The 21,065-nt window shown below is 49.3% G+C and overlaps 1 protein-coding gene across 5 annotated transcripts in view; it reads right to left on the bottom strand.

Annotated features, from left to right (window-relative positions):
- Positions 1 to 520: 520 nt before the first annotated feature.
- L3MBTL4 (L3MBTL histone methyl-lysine binding protein 4) overlaps positions 521 to 21,065 on the bottom strand; it is a 404,316-nt gene continuing 383,771 nt past the window's right edge. For all 5 annotated transcript variants that reach the window (XM_045527505.1, XM_045527504.1, XM_045527503.1 and 2 more), the window contains 3 exons: positions 14,632 to 14,801; positions 5,210 to 5,272; positions 521 to 2,152 (listed from right to left, as the gene is read on the bottom strand). In XM_045527505.1, coding sequence (XP_045383461.1) covers positions 1,985 to 2,152; positions 5,210 to 5,272; positions 14,632 to 14,801 — 401 coding nt within the window. In that variant the 3' untranslated portion in view covers positions 521 to 1,984. The remainder of the gene's footprint in view (positions 2,153 to 5,209; positions 5,273 to 14,631; positions 14,802 to 21,065) is intronic.

Genomic DNA, 21,065 nt, shown 5'->3' with positions numbered 1-21,065 from the left:
CACTCAGACGAGGAATACTGGGGCGGGGAGCGGGGTCACCCGAGCTCCCAGTGAACTACATCAAGGTTGAGCTACGTGGGTGACAAAGTGGGGGTGTCCAGCAGGTAGCTGGATACCTGGATAGATCTCTTTCTGATTGCACTGTCCCCTAGGAACACAACAGTTCAACTCCATTTTGGCTTGGTATTAGCCATCCTGTTCTAGGTCCTTCTGCTGAAATTACATGCATTAAATACATAACCACAAATCTCAGATCTCCCATGGAGGATATACAATGGGCAATTTTGAGATTCTTATTAATTAAAAAACCTCTAATTTAATCTCTCAAAGTATTAACACCTAAACCTACTTCCCTAGGAAAATATATCCCAAGGAACATGGTACTCAAAAACGCCTGACTTCTTTGCTAGCTCATGCAGGCAGAGTTACCCATGTTCTCTGCAGCTGAGAAAAAACAGACTCCAGACTGTGGTGTGGGCACAGGTTATAACAACATATTCATTGAAGTAGTGAGTTATAGGTATTATCTGTTTATTATCATTTAAAATATATTAAAATTTTTAACATAGCAGAAGCAGGGATTTTAATTGCACGTGGCAGTCTACAAAAAGCCAAACAAAACAAAACAACAAACAAAACTCCATAGAAACAAAATGTAGAACAACTAATAATATATTAAAATTCCATTTAGGTAAGGATGTAACATATGCACACCTCTTCGAGAAGATTTTTGTTTCTTCAGTGACCCAAAGTTTGAGAAATTCTCTAAGCAGAATCAAACCATAACATTCCTAATGAAGCAAATGTGTGCAGTCAGGCCTGAGTCTCTTTTTGTATCTCTTCCCTTTCTTTCCCCACCCAAAATGGTGATCGCCACTCCCATGAGGGCACTTGTAGCTGTTTCCAGGTGTAAGAGTAGTAAGAGGTGTAAGAAGAGAGGTCTTTGCCTTTCAAAACTGTGGGACTGACTCTACACAACTTAAGTCAAGATACAATCACGTTTAAAAAACAGATAAAGTCTGATAACAAATCAGAATTTTTCAAACAAAGATTAGATACCAAGCTCCCTACTGTAGAGATCTTCCCTTTTGATGGCATGCGTCTGTTTGTATAGATGTACACAAGGCCCCAGAGTAGCATAACTCCTCATCACACAGATGCGGACAGATCGCAGGAGAAATTGGGGGGGGGGGATTTCTGTGCAGGTGGGTGTCTGGCCCACCAGCCAATGCCAACGTTGGTGCAGAGTCCCCCGAGGCCCTGCTGCTGGTGGAGGGTCTCGCCAGCTTTTGGGAGTGCCCCCTGCCTGTCCTCTCCTTACTCCTGGGCACACTCCTTCTCCTAGGTGCTAGGAAGCCTTGGGAGCACAACTGAGAAATGGTTAATGGAACAAATAGGAGAATTATGAATCATGAAAACATGTGCTTATTATTATTATTATTATTTTAAGATTCACACTTTCCTGAGTAAAGTACACTAAAATCTCACATGAAGTCTTTTTAAAGCACCAAGCCTCTAACTCTTAGCCTCACTGCGCCCAGATGGCAGATCTGAGCCAACCTTGTTCTGGTGAAAATGTTAACAACAATGTATTTATGAATACTGTCTTTCTAATATCTTACCACTTGAGAGTCTTCTGCTTGTAAAATGGAAAATGGTTTCTTTTATAGTGAGGGAAAAGGACAAAGGTGCATGTGTGGGCTTCTTTGGTCTGTCTGCTGCAAACACATCAGAGCTGAAAGGATCCCACCAAAAATAACGATGTTCATAAACCCAAACCCAAACCTGAACACGTGCCTAAGTCTCTGAGTCACTGGCACTTGATCAGTCGTCAAGATCCTGCAAACATATAAACCACAGACGATTTATAATGTCCAGATTAAATGTGGATATGACCATGGGGACATTAAAATCAAATTAATGTGCTCCAACTTATTGCTGAGACAGCGCAGGTCCTGGTGCCAGCGGGCGTTCGGGAGCGAACTCATCCCCTGACTTCCTGGTCTGAGACAATGTCTTCCTCAGTGAGGTCCTGGGAATTCCTGAACATCAGGATGGAATTATAAATCTTCAGTGCTGGACCCAGTTTGATCTTCATTACTTTGACAATGTCTGTCTGTGTCAGGAGCAGGAAGGCTTTGCCATCGATCTGCTGCAAATAAATAAGTAAAAACAAATAAAAATATCCTGCCAATAAAGTTTGTTTATTGGTCAATAACTCCTGGGAGCCAAGAGTGACACTGAGCTGAGTAGCAAGAGAGGATGAAGGTGTCCCTCGCACGGCTTAGCCCTGACAATCACGCAACTCCACTTTTTTCTTCCAGCACTTTGAAGTTAAGTTAAATGAAGAAGGTGCTTATTCTGTTAAATATGAATTCAATATATATTATCTGTTCCCAGGCTAAATTTCTATTGTTATGTTTTAAAAATCTTGGCCTCAATTTGTATCAAGAGTCTTAAGCATATCACCAGCTAAGCCTCCATGAATTTTGCTCAAGAGAATAGTGTGCCATGTGTATACTCTAGTATTATTTGTAGTAGTGAAATATGGAAAACAACCCAGTGTTGAACAATAGAGAAGTAAAAGAATTATGGTATAGTCACAGGATGGGCTACTATGCAGTCACTAAAATGCATGTCTCAATGAAACATTTAATGATTTGGAAAACCTTTCATAAATCATTAAACAATGAAACATGATATGATCTCAGTTTTAATTTGTAAAATTAAATATGCCTGACTGCATATATATGCATACATATTCAAAATATTTGAAGTCTTTACACCAAATGTTAATGGAAATTATCTTTGGCTGATAGAACGGTGGTTAGTTTTTGTTTTATCCTTTTAACTTTCCTGTATTCAAAATTTTTTTCTGTAATAAATGCCATTATAAGCAAAAATACATACAAAATAAATGTCTTATATATGAACTTCTAAAACATACTGTGAAACGGGCTCAGAATGATTCCTGGCTCCAGGTGAGCAAGTTCTGGGTCTCTGATGATGGTGTGGGTGGCGCTGGATGTGTTAACTAATATGATCGTGATCAGGACACACGGTGCACGTGTATCAAATCATCACATTATGCACTTTGAATATATTCAACCTTTACTTGACAATTTTTTTTAATTAAAAAATACTGTGATCTAAAATGTGACAGCTTTCCTGAGATGCACGTGATGGCAAACGGCCACCGTGCAGGCTGGTTTTCCACAGGTTTCGGGGGCCCCAGTGACCTCAGACCTTGACCCCTGGGGACGTCGGCGTGCCCGGCACCTGCCTGAGACAGCCTGGCTGAGGTAACTGCTGGCCCCGGCACCGAGAAGACAGGCACGGAAGGGTTTTCCATGGGAACACCAGTCCATGAACTTGGTAGCATGGCTCAAACCTTTTAAAACTTAATAGTACCAGTCCCAGGTGTCAATGTCCTACTGATAGGATTATCCTTGGATCCCTGGGGTGAAGTTTTAAAGTTTTACCATTTAAAAAGTTTTTAAAAGCTTCCTGTGCACTTATGCTATCTTGTCTGATGAAGACTCCTCCATCTAGAGAAGGGAACACAGTTCCCACGGGACAAAGAACACGTTCTCCAAGGCAGAGGAGAGAGAACATGCCCACTTCCATTCCCTGACCTGGGCTCAACTCCAGCATTCTCGGGCAAAAATTGCTGGCCAAATAGCCAGCTATCCTAAGAATATGGGAATGGTGGTGATGATGGTAACGCTGACATTTATGGAGCTGTAATAATCTATTATCTGTGTTTGATCCTCCCAACACCCCCTTAGGGTGGATGAAGAAAGGTGGAATTACAGGCTTACTGACTTGCCCAAGGTCACACAGCTTCTAAGAGGCAAAGCTGGGATTTCAGATAAAGCTGTTAGACCCCAGAGGAGACCCTCTGCTGCATATTGCTGCCTTACTAAGCCCGCCCTCTGGGACCAGAACTGGGCTCAGTACTTGAAACACACTAATCCTAAGCGTTAAAGGCCCCTCATGTAAGTCTGTGTTTCAGAGGGGAGGGATAGGAGAGGTTCAGGGATCTGCCCCAGGTGACAGCGCCGGTGAGAGCCAGGTGTGAGCACTTGGACCTGCAAAGAGCCACTCCTTCCCCTCACCACGCAGGGACTCACTGTCCAGGTGGCTCTTGGCTGTCGCTACCTGTAGAGCATGGACTGTATTTTGAGGCTGGGCCGACTGTGCCCAAGCAGTGCTGAGCACAGGTGCAACCAGGCGAAGCTCATGCTACCACTGGCAGCTGCCCAAGCTAGTGCCATCTGACCCTGATGCTCAGTTCCCTGCTGCACTTGGAGAGGCCCGGGACCCAAAACTCCACGAGTACCTCCCCTGAACCACGCACGCTCTGAACCGACAGAGGGAGACGCCTGCGCTGCTCTCCTGAGTCTCTAGGAGGGCAGTTTTCTTGGAGAGTTCTAGAGCAAGGACGGAGGCTCTGGATTCAGATGGGTATGGGCTGAACCCGACTCTGCCCTTGTCTTGCTCTGCCCACCCTTCCTGAGCTGTGGCTTCTGCATGGGTAACCGGCTGCCATTGCGCAGTTGTTGTGAGGATCAAAGGACAATGGCTGCCAGATGCCTAGAGCAGCGCCTGGCGCACAGCAATCACTAGCCTTGCTATCCGCATGGTCATTCTGTAGCTGGTCCAGTCCCCGGCGGCCCTGTGGCTACGGATACTAATTCTAGAAAATATGTTAAGCAGTTCAGTACATTCCCGGGTGGGAAGCAGAAACCCCGCAGAAGGATTTGGGGGCTTCTCTGTGTCCCTCTGGAAGCAGGTGCAGGGCAGGGATAGCCAGGATGGCCCCGTCCTCACTTTGGAGTAGACAAGTCCCCTCTACTTCCCTGGTGTAGTCCCAAGGGGGGATTCCTCCCTTGTCCCAGTGTGACTAAAAGCCACCAATGCAGAGGCTTTGTGACACCCGCAGGTATTAATTATCTTGGTTATGTTCTTGTCCACCAAATAGCGTATTTACTGGGTATGCTGTACCAGCTAAACGCCATGGCCTTTGCAACAAAGCACAGCTAAACATCAGAGGACCCTCCCTATCCCCCCTGCACCACTGGGCTCTGTCCTGCTGGACCCCGTTCTCCTGCCTCCCCAAACTGCTCTTCTTTACACTTTGGTAAATGGGAAAAAGCACTTCGGGGTCTAGAAGTATAGATATATATATAATTTTTACATTTCTTACCTCTTTCTTAAAGCACTTGGCATGCTCGTCGCAGCCCAGAAGAGACTGTACAAACTCAGCCACCTACAGCACAAAGTAAAATTATTAAAACACGCACCTGAAATAATTTGGGGGTTGTAGTAATGCAACACTGGAGTAAAATATACTTCAAATCCCTCAAGCAGCTGGGATTTAAATCATAGCTATCAAGTCACATTAGCATTTCTCAGCTCAGGAATCAGCCAGGCCCAGCATCTTCTCTGTCCTCTTATTACCAGGCTGACCTATGTGGGGCTGTGATCATAATGATGACAATGACAGCTTCCACCTCCGTGGAGCTCTGGCATTCTGGAAGCTTCCTGTCTCTGATTCTCCTGACCACCCTGCGGGGTCACTGAGGGGAGGGCGCTGGCCTTGAGGGGCAGTCATCACAGTGACCCTCACGAGTGAGGACCTGCTCACTCGCTTCCAGGCAGACCCAATGGCAAGGTTCCCTCTGTGTCCCCGGGACCCCACATGGTCCTGGCAGGCCACAGGAACTCCACACACCTACACCAAGGTGAATTCCCACAGAAATAATGATGAAGCTGAAGTCCAAAGAGCCTGAATAACTTGCCCAAGGCTGCACGCGGCCAGTAAGTAGTGGAGATGGTGCTGGAACTTAGGTTTTCTATCCTCAAACCTCCAGTCCTGGAGAATCAGTCTCTTCAATGCAACTTCCTACCCTCAACCTCTCCCTCCCTCTCCATCCCAACACGCCCTGAATTCCTTTCAGTGAGAGGGAGCTCAGGCCAAGATCTGGCTATCAGCTCAGGGAGCCACTGAGTGCTCCCTGCAGACACTTTTGGGGAGCTGGCTGAACAAACATGATGCAGCATAGACTCCCAGCAACAGAAATGACAGCTGGGTTCTGGCCGCTTCTGACCAGGTCTGGCACTGTCGCAGCGTGGGCGACAGCAAGTGCGTGTGATCTTGGGGGTGATGTTTGTGGGAACTGTCTTTCTGTTTGTTTCTTTTTGACTCTCTGCCTCTTGTGTGCACGGGCCCTTCTCCTCTCCCCAGTCTCATGCAAGGTCCTCAAGAGGACCCGAGAGCTCAGGGTCTTGTGTTGACATGTTCCACCTCCACAGAGCTCTGGGAGCGCTCTCTCCCTCCACGACCTTCAGGAGAAGTCAGAGGACATGTCCCCCACGGTGCGGCACGGAGCACCAGGCTTCCCTGATCCCGGCTACACACAGAGCAGCCAACACCCACAGGGCTCACCCGCGGGCCGGACACCCGAGTGCCCTCCTGAGCTCTCTCCCCTGTGGTCTCACAGCTGTATTTAGTCTGTGCAAATGTGAAGAGCGCAGAATATCTTCTGTTTGGGGTCAACCAGCGTGTTGGCGTCTGCTTCATTCACCTCTGGCGCTGCAGGTATATTTTAACATGAGTCATTTTACAATCATCCTTTGCAAGTGTGGGATGGTAAGGCTTGCATAAAACCCTCCTGAACCAGTCATCGTGCTGCTGTGCAATGCCACCTCCTGGCCCCAGGGTCACCTGGGCTGGTGCGCTGGCCTGGGCTCTGGGCATCACAAGCCGGTTCCCAGGAAAACCTGGTGCTCTGGCAGTTCACAGGCGAAGGATGCCGAGTCTGCTTGCTGCAGTAACATGGTTTTCTTTTCCCAGGTGAGCAGGAAGCATGGAACAAGGGTTTGGTATTTGCAGGGAGCTGCTGAAAGCCAAGGGATGGGCAGCTGCAGGGACAGGGCAGCTGGGGCAGGTGACAACAGTGCCAATGGTGATGAAGCGTGGCCTCGAGGGTGTCTCAGGCCAGGACACGGAAGGGGCTGGCTCTGTCACGCTCCAAGCCGCTCTTCTGGCCACATGTCCCAACCCTGGCTGCGTGTGAGGACTCTTGCTGGGTGCTGGGAGGGTGGCTCCTGTGAGCAGCTGGGCCTGAACTTCCCATGAGTTGATGTTTGACTACTGGGGGAGGGTCCACTGAGGGAAGAGGCGAGGACAGGAAGCTTATCCCCTGCTGTGACACCTGGTCGGATGTGCTGGCATCTGTGAGAGAGGAGGAAGGCCGTGGGCCTCAGGGAGGGACGATTGCATCTCAGGTGGGAACTCAGAGGGCGTCACAGAGAAGGTGGTGGCTGAGATGGTCACAGTGGATGTGCAGCATCCCTACTGGTGGTGATCTTGGGTGCCCGGGTGGAAAGGAGCTTCTAGGCGTAGAGGATCCGAGGAGCAAGCCCGGGAGCAGGACAGCACAGGACAGGCATGAGCAGGGTGGTGTCAGTGGCAGGAGCCAAGGAGCGGATGGGGGTGGTGGGGAGGCGGGAGGGCGGTGTGGTCTCCGGGCGTAGGTCTGCGCTTCCCGGCCAGGGCAGGGAGCAGGGACAGCAGTGCTCTGGTTCTCCACCCTGGCCACACACTGGAATCCCCTGCCGAGCTTTTAAACCGACTGGAGTCCAGGCCTCATGCCACAGAGATTACACATTAATCAAGCTGGACTGGGTCCACGTGCTGGGTGTGCATGTTCAGAGCTCCCCGGCTGATTCCAGTGAGCACGGAGGGCTGAGGACCCCGGCACTGGAGGTGGCTGGAGAGATGCTCGGGCAGTGTGGGGTCTAGCGGGAAGCCCTGCCGGCCTGGACGCTCCTCTCCACGCAGAGCTTGGAGCAGAGGCGGGAGGTGACCCGATGACAGGCTGGGTGTGGCAGCAAAAGGAACTAGAGCGGAGTCCAGGAAAAATGCTCTAGAGCAGGTTTCCCACCCTCAGCACTGCTGACACTTTGGGCCAGGTGATTCCTTGCTGCGGGCGCTGCCCTGTGGTATCGAGGGGTGTTTATCAGCCTCCCTGGCCTCCACTGACTGGCGCCAGTCCCAATGTCCTCATCCCAGTTGTGACAACCAAAAATGTGTCCAGATGCTGCCAAATGCCTCTGGGGGGCAAAATGGCCCCAGTTCTGCTGGGATGACTCTTTTACAGGAAGAGGGGCTGAATGTCATAGGAGGAAAAAATGCAAATATTACAGAAGTGTGGGACCAGGAATTAGCTGAAGACCCACGTTTTGTTCAATCTTAATCACCAGCTGGGGCGAGGAAACCACGTCAGCGGTAGGGACAATGGTCTCCCCACTGGTGGAGTGAAGTCGTTAGCTAGAAAGAGGGTCTCTTAGACACCTGCTCTAAGAACCTCTGTTCACAGCAGTAGTGTTGCCAGTTGCTCCGATGGTCTGCATATGTCAAACTGTCCTTTCCTGGGCAAACAAATGAGAAAAAGACCATGGTCCCCCTCCTCAGTATTGTTAGCCAAGAAATCCTTGTCCATGTCAAAGGTACATTGGATTTTTTAATGGGAATAACTAATGCGTCAAACCAAAGTGTCAACAGAGCAGGCCAGAGCTGCCGAGAACGGTGGCCCCCGCCAGCCAGAGCAGCTGCACACCCACCTCTAGCCACCGTGGACTCCGCTGTCCTCGGATGGGGGCGGCTGTGTGCCCTCTGCTCTATCACGCCCAAGGTTCTGCCACTTTGGAAAGCGATGCCCATTCAACTCAGTCTATCTTCCTTTTTCCAAAGTAAAGAACAAGTTACCCGAAATCTATTGAGGCAGACTTTTCTGGCCAAGAATTAAAAAATATCCACAGGCCTTGATTCGGTGTTAGTTGGTATTTATGTCCCCTAAGAATAAATTATATTTTGAGCTTTCATAGAAAGTTTTGCTACAAATTTTCTAAATGTAGTGCACCTTACTATACCCTAGAATAATATCAAAAAGCTTCTCTCTCATTCTCCCCTTAAAAGATGAACACTTTTCTTTCCTTTTAAGTCCACAGCATTAATAAAATGTGGACAGCTGTTCTGATGGGAGCGAACTCACGGGAAGGGGAAAGGATCATCCATCTGTCCTCCACCCACAGAACCGACAGCGGCGGGAGGAGGATGCCTTTTCAAAGGTAACCGTCACCCTGCTGGAGCCCGGCAGGTGGCCCAGGCCTTGGCCTTGGCTCAGAGAAGCCAAGTGGCCTGGGGGCTGCCACGCGGGTGTTTCCCCTTGGCCTTGGCTCTGGGAAGTGCCCCATGCAGTGCTGTGACACACAGTCCTTCTCCGCATCCTCAGGAGCTCGGTGCCCTGCAGCTCAAACCCCTGCTTTGCTTTGGAAGGACACGGAGTAAGTTAACTCTAGGCATGAGACAGCAGTTTGGGAAGACTAAGAAGGATGCCATCACCCGGCTCTCAGATGAGCCCATCCCTTCACCCGACGCGCTTCCCCCACGACCTACTTTCCCTGGCATCCTCCCTGGGCCCCGCAGGCTCATGTTCTTCCGCGGGCTGCGCTGCCTTAAATCTCTCCAAACGGCGGTGCCTCTGTCTTGCTGAGCCCGGAGATGTGTGCCTCACTGTACCGGCTAACAGTCCGCCAGGGACCATGTTTCCAGCCTGGTCTCGCTTTTTAACAGCAGAGTTTATTTGCCCTTTTAAAAAAGGCCCAATTGTGTAAGGCTGCTATGCTTAGTTGGCAGTACCCTGAATTTTTCAAAACACTCCCTCCTGTGTAAAGACCACTTTTACGGTGACTGCCATCTTTTAAAGTTAATGAACGCTTAGGGAGCACTTGGTGGAGGCTAGGGCAATTTATATGTGGTGTTTTAAGAAGCATTTTTGAATCTAAGAAATAAAAGTACTCACATGGGCACCAAGCATAACTGAGGTACACCCGTGGCGGTAAGTGTGCGGACAATGTTATCACATCCTGCCCGCCACATGTGCCTGGACCCACATCTGGCAGGAACAGAGCACATAAATCCACCTGGCCATTCATTTATTCACTCGGCCAAACGTTTGTCAAACACCTACCCTGCACAAGATGCTTTGCTGTAAAGATGTAAAAAGATATAAAAATACTTTAGTCCCTACTCTTAAAAGCTTATACACTGGTACAGGATATTTTCACAACCCAGAGTAAGAAGACACTACGCTGCCTGTAACTTAGTGCGTGCACACACCCACACACGTCTCCAAGCCAGGTTTCACAAAACAATAACCTTTGTGACACACTACGTACTCTCACCTGTTCCTGCCTCTCACTTCATAACCGCTGAGTTGACCTCACAGCCTGTCTGCGCGTTGAAAAGCACTGCTCTAGTGGAAACAGCCACGGGAACAAAGGAGCTAAAAGCAGCTCCCAGCTCGGGGGGTGTCACAGAGGCCCTGTGCGGGCTTCTCTTCGCAGGTAGCGTAATGCAGAGCAGAGGTCTTCCTCCCAGGCCAGGGAGGCTGACAAAGCGAATGCTCTTTCACTTCGTCTTCTGCCACAGACACCCCATGTTAAGTCTCGCTGAATGGCACTTAACACCAGGATGGCCAAGTTCATTTCAGCATGTGCTGCCCTTGGCCGCAGAGGTTCCTCTCCAAGGCAGCCAGGGCGAAGGAAGCACGAAGGCACCGCACCCCCACAGATCCCGCTCAGCCAGGGGCTGCCTTTTCAAATCAGCACTCTCCTGCGCCCCGTTTTCACCGTGGCGGCTGCAAGCAGCCTCACTCTGCTGTCGGCTGTACTCCCTGGGTGCTTCCTGAGTGGACTCCCTTCTGAAAGTGCCCTTATTTTCAAAGATACAAAGGGAATGATCACAAAGCCCACATTTTCAACCCATCAAAGATTATTCTTAAGAACCTACTTTGGTGCTGGGAGATGTGCTGCAGTGCATGAGGGTAGAGAAGACAGGATGTGCTCCTTGTCCTCAGAGGCATCTAGGTAGGGAGATGTGGGACTAAGACATATTCAGCATTAGGGGATAATGAACGCTGTTCTCTCTGGAACGCAGCCCTGATGGAAGTCATGGTTACGGCAGCATCAGGACGCCCCGAGAGCGGGAGCACTTTATGCAAGGCACTTAGCCTCTCTGACGGCTGGTTTTTTTTTAATCTGTAAAAGCTCTAAGGCCTCTTCCAACAATAAAAGGCTGACACTCCACATGTACCCACAACAGAGAGCTTGGGAACTGGGATCTTCCTAACAGTCTTCCTCTCTGAGTCTTCCTTTGGAGACCTTCCCCGTCCTAATGAGACTTGCACTTGGATCAGCTGCTTCCCTTGAATCGGCTTCCAATCTCTTGCTTTTGCTTTTGTTAAATGCCCAACTTGCAACTTGTCAGATTAGAGCCCCCACCCCCATTTCCTGCTCACTGGTCAGTGTCCCTAACAGTGGCTCCTGTTCTTTCTGCACGATGGTCCCCTGAGGAGTTAATGAAAGCTCCTCTATTAAAAAGTGCACATATTGCACACATTCTTTCCCAAATCTAAAGCCCAACACCACGGCCCCAGCAGGAGCCCCCGACCTGACGCTGAGGTCTGCCCCGCTGCATGGCGCATGCATGACTGGGCTCCTCTGACGCTCGCCTTGCAGGGACCCCTCCAGGTCCTCCTCAGACTGCCGCTTTACAGCCCCTTCCCCCGCCCTTTCTGACGGGGGTGGGGTGCTCTGCCGACCTGACCCCAGTCCTCAGAGGCTGTCTCTGGGCACTGTCACCCTGGGGGAATGCCCCTCAGTACCCTCTGCCTGCCCTTTAGGGGCACCTGTCTCGAGTTTCTCTCCATTGGGACCTCCCTGCATCCGCGGCTGTGGTTCACAGGGGCCACTGACTCTGCATGTCCAGTGACGAAGTCGCCATGGCATCTCCTGCCCCTAACTGGATCCTCACTCCTGATGGCATCACTGGTCTCCCTTTCTTTCAGGTGACCTTGCAGCTCTCACTCATCATTATCCTAATTACGCACTGAACTGTGTAGTGTGGAGACTATAAATGGAATCACATTTGGCTCATTTCACGTTTTTGTCTTCTACACCTAATCTACTTCCCTGTGCCATTGCTTTGGACTTGAAAATGGCTGCTGAGTCCGGGTTCTTCTCACGGCAGCGCCCAGGCCGGCCCCGACGGTTCCACACCAGCAGCACGTGACCACTCCCTGGGCGTCACCCTCTCCTCGGCTTCTCACTCCGCTCCTTCGCAGAAGTCTGCCATTCTCACCTCCCTGCGACACCATCTTCACAAAGTGGCCTTCTGCAGAAAAGCCTACAGTGGCTCTGTCCGGCTGAGCGCATGCCATGCACACGCTCTGCCTGACCTCTCAGGCTGTTCACATCCATCTTCCCTGTCCCAGGTCACCTTCCTTTGTGCCCGGGTCCACAGTGAGCACGGTGGGCACAAAGTCAGCTCCAGGCTGTGCCTTAAGTGAGTCACTTAATCTCTGGGCACCTCAATGTCCTCATCTGTAAGATGGGCAAAATAAGAGTTTCTGCCTATCATTATATTAATAAGTTCATCATCGCTATTAATGACAGCAAAGGGCACACTGTGTATCTGCCATCCTTGGGTCTGTCATACTCACTGTCATGCACCCTCCTCTGCTTCCTTTTGACTGGAATGACGCCCCTTCTCTTCTCTGCTTAGACACATTCCACTTTTGCTTCAAAATTCAGCTCCCAATTGATTCTCTTGTCATTGAACATTCATTCAACAAACATTTACTAGGTGTCTACTAAGTGCCAGGTGTAGTGAGAGGTTCTCAAGATGCCACACCAAGGGAGCGACGTGAGGCCTCTCCTCACCCAGTGATGGTCAGGCAGTGGCGTGCAGGAGCTGGGACACATCACCTCTGGCCCAGACTGGAGCCTCCTGCAGGGGGTGGAGGTGAGTTTAGAGCAACGGGCAGGTGGCGGCAGCAGGCAGAGTGGGAGAGGGTACCGCAGGCAGTGGGGAACCGTGTGAACATGAGGCTCTGCAGACTAGTGGCAGGACTACACGTGCAGGTCTTCAGGGCATGCTAAGGATGCCAGGGGGACGGTTGTAAGTTGGGCAGAGACACCCCCAGAATTCATCCTTCTCTACCACCTTCCCTCATTACCCAGACTCAAGCACTGTGCACACACAGGCAGCAGAGCAGGGGGCCTTAGCGTTGTCTCTTCCACCCCATCCACGGTGACAGCCTTCTGTGCAGGACAGTGATGACATGAGAGGCCCAGAGCCCAGTGACAAGGAGAGCAGTGGAGCCACTCTCAGTCTTCCTTCAGAACAGGTGACACTTCCAGTGAGTGGCTTGGGAGTGAACGACGAATGACTTGCATTCAATCTGCAATTGAACCCCGTTTTGTGCAGTGTTGTCTCAAGGGCAAAAGCATACGTGAGTTGATTCTAGACACAATAGGTTTTAATTCAGTTGCGTGGTCATGAGGCTGAGGCGCACTCTGCAAACTTGTAAAAATTCATAAAGGAGGGAAGACTCTGGGTACTCGGCAAGAAGCAGGATCACAGTCTAGTCGTTGCCCCAACACTCTGCTGCACCCGGCACACGCAGTCAGCGCTGCACCGCCAGGACCATGTGGGCCTTGGGAAGGAGTGGCGGGGCAGGCCGGGGGACAGCGTGGTCTGCTCTGCTCCGGCCAGCCTGGGCGCAGGCGAATTTGCCCGCAGATCGTGGGAGGTGCCACGGGGAGGGCAGCAGAAAGGGCCAGCTCCGGCCTCCGCTGTCTGCCAGGCTTCAGCCCCACCTGCTGTTCCTTGGCCCAAAACTGGCAAGGGAGGCTTAAACCAAGCTTAGTTAAGTTGATTGCAGTAAGTGCTCTACGAACATTTTGTGACTAATTTAACCCCAGCTCTAGCTCTAACCTTGTCCTCACAGTGACCCAGGGTTTCCTTTCATTTAGAAAACAATTTATTTAAGGACTGACTAGTGAAAACAATACCTTTATCAAAAGAAATTTCAGTTAAATGGTGTATTCCTTAAAAGAAAACTGCTTTAAATAGAAAGCATTTCTCTAGCTTTATATTAAGCAATGGGGCTTAACTGATCCTTGTTAAAAACCAATACTGTAAGCATGTTTATATTAAAATGGGACCCAACTTTTTCCCTCTGAAAAGCTTCTTACACAATGTTGAGACCAAATATATTAATACTTTATAAATAAACCTAAGGTTGACCCGATCATCTTGGGACCTGCTCTGGAGTGAGGACGAGGGGTCCCCCGTGGCGCCCCAGGGCGACTGGCGCAGTGAAGACGCCGTGGGGACGCAGGCCTGAGATGCTCATACATTCGTGCTGCCCCAGATTAAATCTGTGTGGGGGTGGGAGGGTTAAGCCCCTCTGTCTAAGTCAGCCCGGGGCGGATGGCCAGCCGTGGGGCACAGGGCATTGCTGGAATAAGGTTGGGGAGAGGAGGCTCAGAACCTGCTGGACAGGCGATGGGCTCTCCTCATTTCCTCAAAATCATGTCTGGCTTCTCCCTCCAGTTTGGGTTTAAACCTTACACAGTGGATGCAAAGCCTAAGAGGAAAAGAGCACCTCCCGGGCCTCAGAGATCCTCCGCCGCAGGCCAAGGTAGATCAGCACCTGCTGCCCTATCTCAGCAGCAGGGCGGGTCCCAGCCCGGGGTCCCGGCAGCCCCGCTCACCTCGTCCACCGTCCACCGGGCCACCTGGCTCGCCTGGATGTCAGCCACGCCTGGCAGCAGCTTGCAGTGCTGCTCCCTGCCGAGCGGAAGGTCCCAGAAAGGGCGGGCTGCCACGGCTGACATGAAGACCGACTGGTGAAGCGCCTGCTGCGTCTGCCCAGCGGAGAACTCTGCAAGAGAGGCGGGAGTGAGGCTCAGGCTGGGGCGGGCGAGCGCCCACCGCTGCGTGACAGAGGCCGCGGTCGGGGCAGGTGAAGTGCGGGCACAGTCAGAGCCCGTGTCTTCTGGTCGTACAGGATCATCGCCAGGAGTCCCCAGGCACAGCCTACGCCGCCGGTCTGATTTAGGACAGTGGTCATAAGACAGATGCCACCCTGGCTCAGAAGACTGTGGCTGGGTGCCAACCAAGTTCAAATAACCTCTGTGACAGCCAGCGAAGGGCTAGCTTGTCAGTGCCACTGGCTTCTCTCTCCTTAAAACAGGAGTCAGAGGAATCAAAGAATCGTGCAGAATGTGCCTATTAAGGAGATTGGCACACTGAACCATCTGGGATGTGCCCGTATACGAAGAACAATTTCTCCCTGGAAGCTGCCTCATACATCTCTAAAGACAGAATGAGCCCAGGTCCACATCTGGCTTCATAAATCCTCTGGGTGACACGGAATATGTAACACAGCACACAGTCCCCATGAGAACATGGCTGCCATCAGCTGCTGCTGTAGACCCCCAGCAATACACCAGGACCTCACCTGGGGTGAAACTGTGTGGCCGCCAGGGACTTTTGGAAAGCAGCCGTGGCTGAGACATGACCTCCCTGACACAGGCAGTCTTAAATGGCGTGCTGTCTCTTCTGAGCAGAAACTCTGAATGCACCATGGTTTTAAGGTACAAAGGACAATGGCTGTTTGTTTGCTAAGATCGGCTGCCATAACCAAGGAGGAAGACTTCACTCCGGTCTCGGTGCACTTCAGCCTTGTACTTAGCAACAGCCTTCTGTGCCAGTTTTCTACCTTCAGCTGTGACTTTACTCTTGTTATGTCCCGACATTTAAAATGGAGGCATGGATCTTAACTCCCTAATTATTTTGCTTTAAATCTACAAATGGATGTGGAGCAAAAACATTATAGAGATTTCTGAGAAAACCAATGCCTTTATATAATAACACCTTTTAAGATACTTTCAACACATATTAACAAAATAAAACCACTGATATTTAAAGAGATTTTGAAAAGATCACAAAAGAAAATGTTTTAAGCCCCCTAAAAGTCTACCTTTTGTAATGCAAATGAAGGTTAAGTAAGCAGTAGCCACATAATTTAAAGTCTGTTAGGAGGATTTGTATTTTACTAGTAGCATCTGAAAAGGTATTATGCAAATATTTCCACCTCAAATTACGGTTTTTAGTAGGTGAGGCTGACCTTGGTCGTCCCATGGCCACATACCTGTTAGTAACCAGAAAGGTTCTAAACTACGAGCGAGCTTGTCCATCACCCGGCTTCTCTGCAATACCACTCTCGTGGATCGGAACAGACATCTTCGTATTTACCAATGCCTGCTGTCTACACAGATAAAGAGACAGCAAAATTGCCAGCTTCTCTCCAATTCTTATGCTCCAGTTGCAAGCAGCAGCAAATTCATCTCTAACTGCTGACTGTCCAACACTGACCTTTTTAGTATGTAAATAGGTTATCTCTCTCCGAGTAGTTCAGCCAACGGTATATAAGGCTGCAGGTTCTGAAAGGAAACTTCCCATAGTCTTTGAAAAGCCAGTATGTTGACAAATGTGAATGCTCTTTAATGAAGCTGTCAGGTTGGACAAGGAGCATGTACAAAATAAGCCCTTGAAATCCAGGGTGGAAGCATCACAGGGCCAGTCTGCAGTTAGAGATGCAGGAACGACCAACGGCTTTCCTGGGAGACCAAGAGTTAAAGCCATGTACTCTTAGGGATTAAGACGTGAGCCAAAGCCTAGCTTTATTCTGGAAAAGAATTACTGCATCACTCAATCGGTTGTTTTTGCTGAAACAGCATGAACTTAAAAACACCCAACATACGTGTATCTCAAAGTCATACCCTGAGTAAGTTAATCATGTAGTTTTCAAAATATATAGGACTCTGAAAAGACCTAATTAATGAATCTTACAAAGATGGCAGGTGATGGCGATCAGATTCTTGTGATTCACAAATAAAGGCTGAAGGCATTAAAAATGTAAAAATAAACCAGTCTTCCCAAGCAAGAAAATTTTCCACACCAGAATTCTGGAAGTGAATTGTCTGCCTTGAGTGCTGGAAAATACTCTTGGGGAGATACCTAATGTGTGGCTGCCAGCACCTGCACGGTCCTGGGATTCCCCCAGCCACTGCTTGTCACCGTCCAGGCTGGTTCTGCGTCTGGAAGATGGCAGATGGGGCCTTCGATGGTCTTTAGGTCAGAATGAAAGCAATGGAATTCTAGCTTTATGCTGTGCATTTAAACTCCGGCTGGCTTCATATTATCTGTGGCTTTAGAATATGGTTAACTGTGTCCCTATTAAATCACACTATTTGTTTGAGGGCAATTGACATCTAGATTTCTTGAAGCCTGACCACAGCTTAATTAGGGAGCCCGTGAGAGCTGCATGGAATGGGCTCTCTGTGCTAAAGGGAGTCCCCCCCCGTGGGAGGTGGGGAGAGAGCTGCAACTACTAATACTTGCTGGGCTGTAGATCCCCTGCCTGGGGTTCAGAGTTTCTACGGGGTACACGGGCTTGTGTCTGTTTACCTGCAACTTCAGGTTCTGGGGAAGGCTTGCTAGGACCAGTTATCTGAATACAGGTAACTTTTTTTTATCGTTATCAGTTTTACTGTATCAACTGTACATCATGAGATGAAAACTTTGAAAGTTGAGTATTTTACAACTCAAAAAGGCATGGGTTCCGTTAGGGAGGGAGTCCTGAGTAGAAAGTCTGTAGTAACCCTGAGACACAGCTGGGCCTGACAGGATCTGGTGTGCAGGCTGGTGCAGGGGAGAAGGAGAATGTGTGCAAAGAGCTTAGCAAGGTCCCCAGCGTGGTGTGCTCACTCAGTCGGGGGGACGACTCTAAACTCGATCTACAAACTTCTTGAGGTCAGGATTGATGTTTTATAAAGGGAAGTTTCATAAATTCTAAGTTAACACAGTGCAAGACTAACTTTCCAACAGTAACAAGAGAGAAGAATGCATTCTGGGGAGTGTTTCATGTGGCTGTTTTGCTTTCTCTGTACCCTTCACCAGATCTAGTTTCTTCCACAGCTGATAATTTTGGGGTGGGATATTCAGGTCTAGCTGAAGAAATGCTTGGATGAGCTTGCCTCAGAGGCACTGTGGCATGGGACCCCACATAATAGCTGAGTGATCTGGGACGAGATACTTAACTTTTGTGCATCAAGGTTTTTCATCTCTACAGTGGGGTAGTATTTAATGCTAGTACCCACACCTCATTGAGTTGTGATGAGGACACCTCCTCGTATGGAAGAAGTGTTCAATACATGTCAGATATGACATGACTGAGACAAGACACTGAGGTATTTTAAGTTGTAACAATAGCGAATGTGGGGACATTTAAAATTTCCAAAGCAGCTAGATGTGCCTAAAACCTATGAAAGCTGAAATCCAGACTGAGGTTCAGGATCTTCAGGGCCACGTTCAGATTTCGCACCCAGGTGTCCTGGACAGACAGTGCAGTGGTCACCGAAATCATTTGCAGAAGTCCTCATGGAAGGAAGTGAGCGAGGAATCCTGCCCGTGCAGGGTGGGCATCTGCTTCCCAGGGAAACTGGTGCTCAAGTGTGGCAACCGCGTCAGATGCTAAAACGCGCTTGGCCTGCCAGCTTGGAAACTATGTGACTCTTGACAGACTTCTGAAATTCGGGGTGATTTGCATTATTTTAAATTCTGTGCATAAAATTAGACTTTTGAAAATATCCACTTAAAATTTGCATAAATTTGTATAAGATGTGAACACACTGATTTTAACTTTTTACTAAGCCCAGTGAAGTTTATGTCATCATATCAGATACTCACTCAATAGTGTTAATAAATTAAAGAGCATAAGCTGATGATGAAGGTGTATACTGTCCTCAGAAACCATTTTCATCAGATCAGGGATCATATTATTCTATCTTGGGGCACGTTGGGTAAACAGAGCCTTTCGGATTAGAAAAGGATGTTTGCTATGAGCAGAGGGCACAAGGGTCACCTGTGTACTTCATCCACTAGGCCTGGCATCACAGCCCTGCTTCCACCTAACACAGCTGAGGGACATGGGATGCGTCCCAGCTACACTGCCTCACTGCAGTTATGATTCCTACCCACCTCACCCCAAAAGTCAGCCAAGAAAATTCAGCCTGCAAAATCAGCCCTCCTACTGGAGGTTTGGACATTTTAATTAATCAAAATGTCCTTTGCACCAGAAAATGAAATGCATATGTAATCCTGGCTTTGGCAATAAATAAAGCTATCCCTGCATTTAGGATGCCTTCTCCTTCCAGAAAATAGTAGAGTACGTAATACTTGCCACCTCAGTGATTTGCCATTTGCAGACTAGCTTGGATGGAAGAATTATTTTGCTACCATTTCTCTTGCAGTGGGTATTTCTTTGGGGTTTTATGGCCCTTAAGAAAAATATAATGAAGTGTTTAATGATTTCATTCAAGGTGCTGGAGATCTTGAGAAGCCCGACCTTCTCAAGAGTGCCAGAGACCGCCGGACCAGTCTGGTGTGGACGGCGTGTCGCCGGGGGCTGCCTCCCAGTGAAATGACCACAGGCTTGTGACGTGACGTATAGCACCGAATGCTTCCCACTTCCACAGATTTTAAAAAAATCCATTTACAGAGTAAAGGATTTTAACTCCTCTGAAAATAACACGAAGAGAGGCTCCTGATTTCTTCTCTGCCCTCTTGCTCACCCTTCCCACTTCTGCTCTACCCCAACAAAAGAAAAAGAAAATCCTTTCTGGAAAATGTTCTTTCGAGATGTGGCTGTTTCTTCACAAAAACCTCACACAACAAAACTGAAGCAAGTGAGTCATAAATGGTAAACCGGAGTCTGCCTGACGGGGCCTGGAGTTATTTTTAATCCCACTAAAAACGGACACCCAGTCCACACGAAACCTTCTCCTCAATGAAAGGGGAGCACGTCCACTGTGCTCCCCACTCCAAAAAGGAGGAAAGAAAATACGATTGCAGGTGGTCCTGGAACCCAACTGTGTGACTTTCTCATCCACTGCATAACCTGTGACCGTCACCGGCTGAATTCCATCGATTCACCCGGCAATGGCACAGAAGTGACTCTGATCCAGGCACGGTGCCCCCCTGGTGACTTCTGCTGGAGAAGCAGGGAAATGTTCAGAGCTGGCTTCTCAGTTGCCATGTTGTTTTCTTCTCACAGTCACCTGTTTCAGGGTCTGTGTACTCAACATGCTTAGAGCTGTGGTTTCTGTGCTACATCTTTTCTGGTTTTCATGCTTTCGAGTCCACGGAGTCCCTGTTCAGTTCCGTTTCTTTAATCCCTCTGCTCCCCAAAACAAAAGTGAAAAACAGAACAAGAGAAGCCCAACCACGATCGGCAAGACAAGCGTCCATGCCTGTGTGGGAATGTGCGTTCATCAGGGACGGTCACGTCACTGACAGCAGGCACTCAGCACGTGCTCTGTGTCACGTGCCGAATGGCGCGACCCTGTCTGCTGTACTGTCCTCCATTTCCCCACACTCTCATCGTGCATAACCATGCACTGATATTGCAGGGTGCTTTCTCCTTGTAGCTACTGGTCTTCCCTCATCACGAGCTGTCCCTTAATGGGTTTTACACAGAAGTGGGAGATGACAGCGTGGTGGGCTGTCACCAGGATCAGAAGCTGAGGGAGGAACTCTGCATGCCCTAGGTCTACGCACTGCCCGAAGGTCACGGCTGCCACCAGCCACGTGTGGCTACAGAGTGCCTGAAGAGTGCATATGTGCAGTATCTGTGTGCTGTGACGTGTCCTGGATTTGGATGACCTAGTACCAAAGAAAGAATGTAAAATATCTCCTTAATAATTCTGTGAATCTTGATTTACATGCCAAAATAATACTTTGGATCTATTGAGTTAAATAAAACTTGTACTTAAAATTAATTTTACTTGTTTCTTCTTATTATTTAAAATATGGCTACTGGAACACCCCAAACTCCTCTGTGGCTAGTGTCCTTTTCTACTGGGCAGCACAGGCCCAGAAGAGTGAGGGGCCCGTGTCCTCTCTTGAGGCCCGCCCTGGGTGTCGGGCGAGGCTGGGTGGCCGGATCCAGTGACCGTGGCTCTTGTGAAGCAGTGAGAATGGGGCTCGAGGCAGCCTGCATTCCCCCCTGCACCAGCAGCCCCAAGAATGGCAGAGGACATGAAGACCCGAGGTCATGGAGGTCTAGCGGAGCAGAGAAGTC

The sequence above is a fragment of the Lemur catta genome, chromosome 16, assembly GCF_020740605.2.
Source record: "Lemur catta isolate mLemCat1 chromosome 16, mLemCat1.pri, whole genome shotgun sequence".
NCBI classification, from domain to species: Eukaryota; Metazoa; Chordata; class Mammalia; order Primates; family Lemuridae; genus Lemur; species Lemur catta.
The sequence above is the reverse complement of the archived record's forward strand: the minus strand, read 5'-3'. Positions and strand labels throughout refer to the sequence as shown.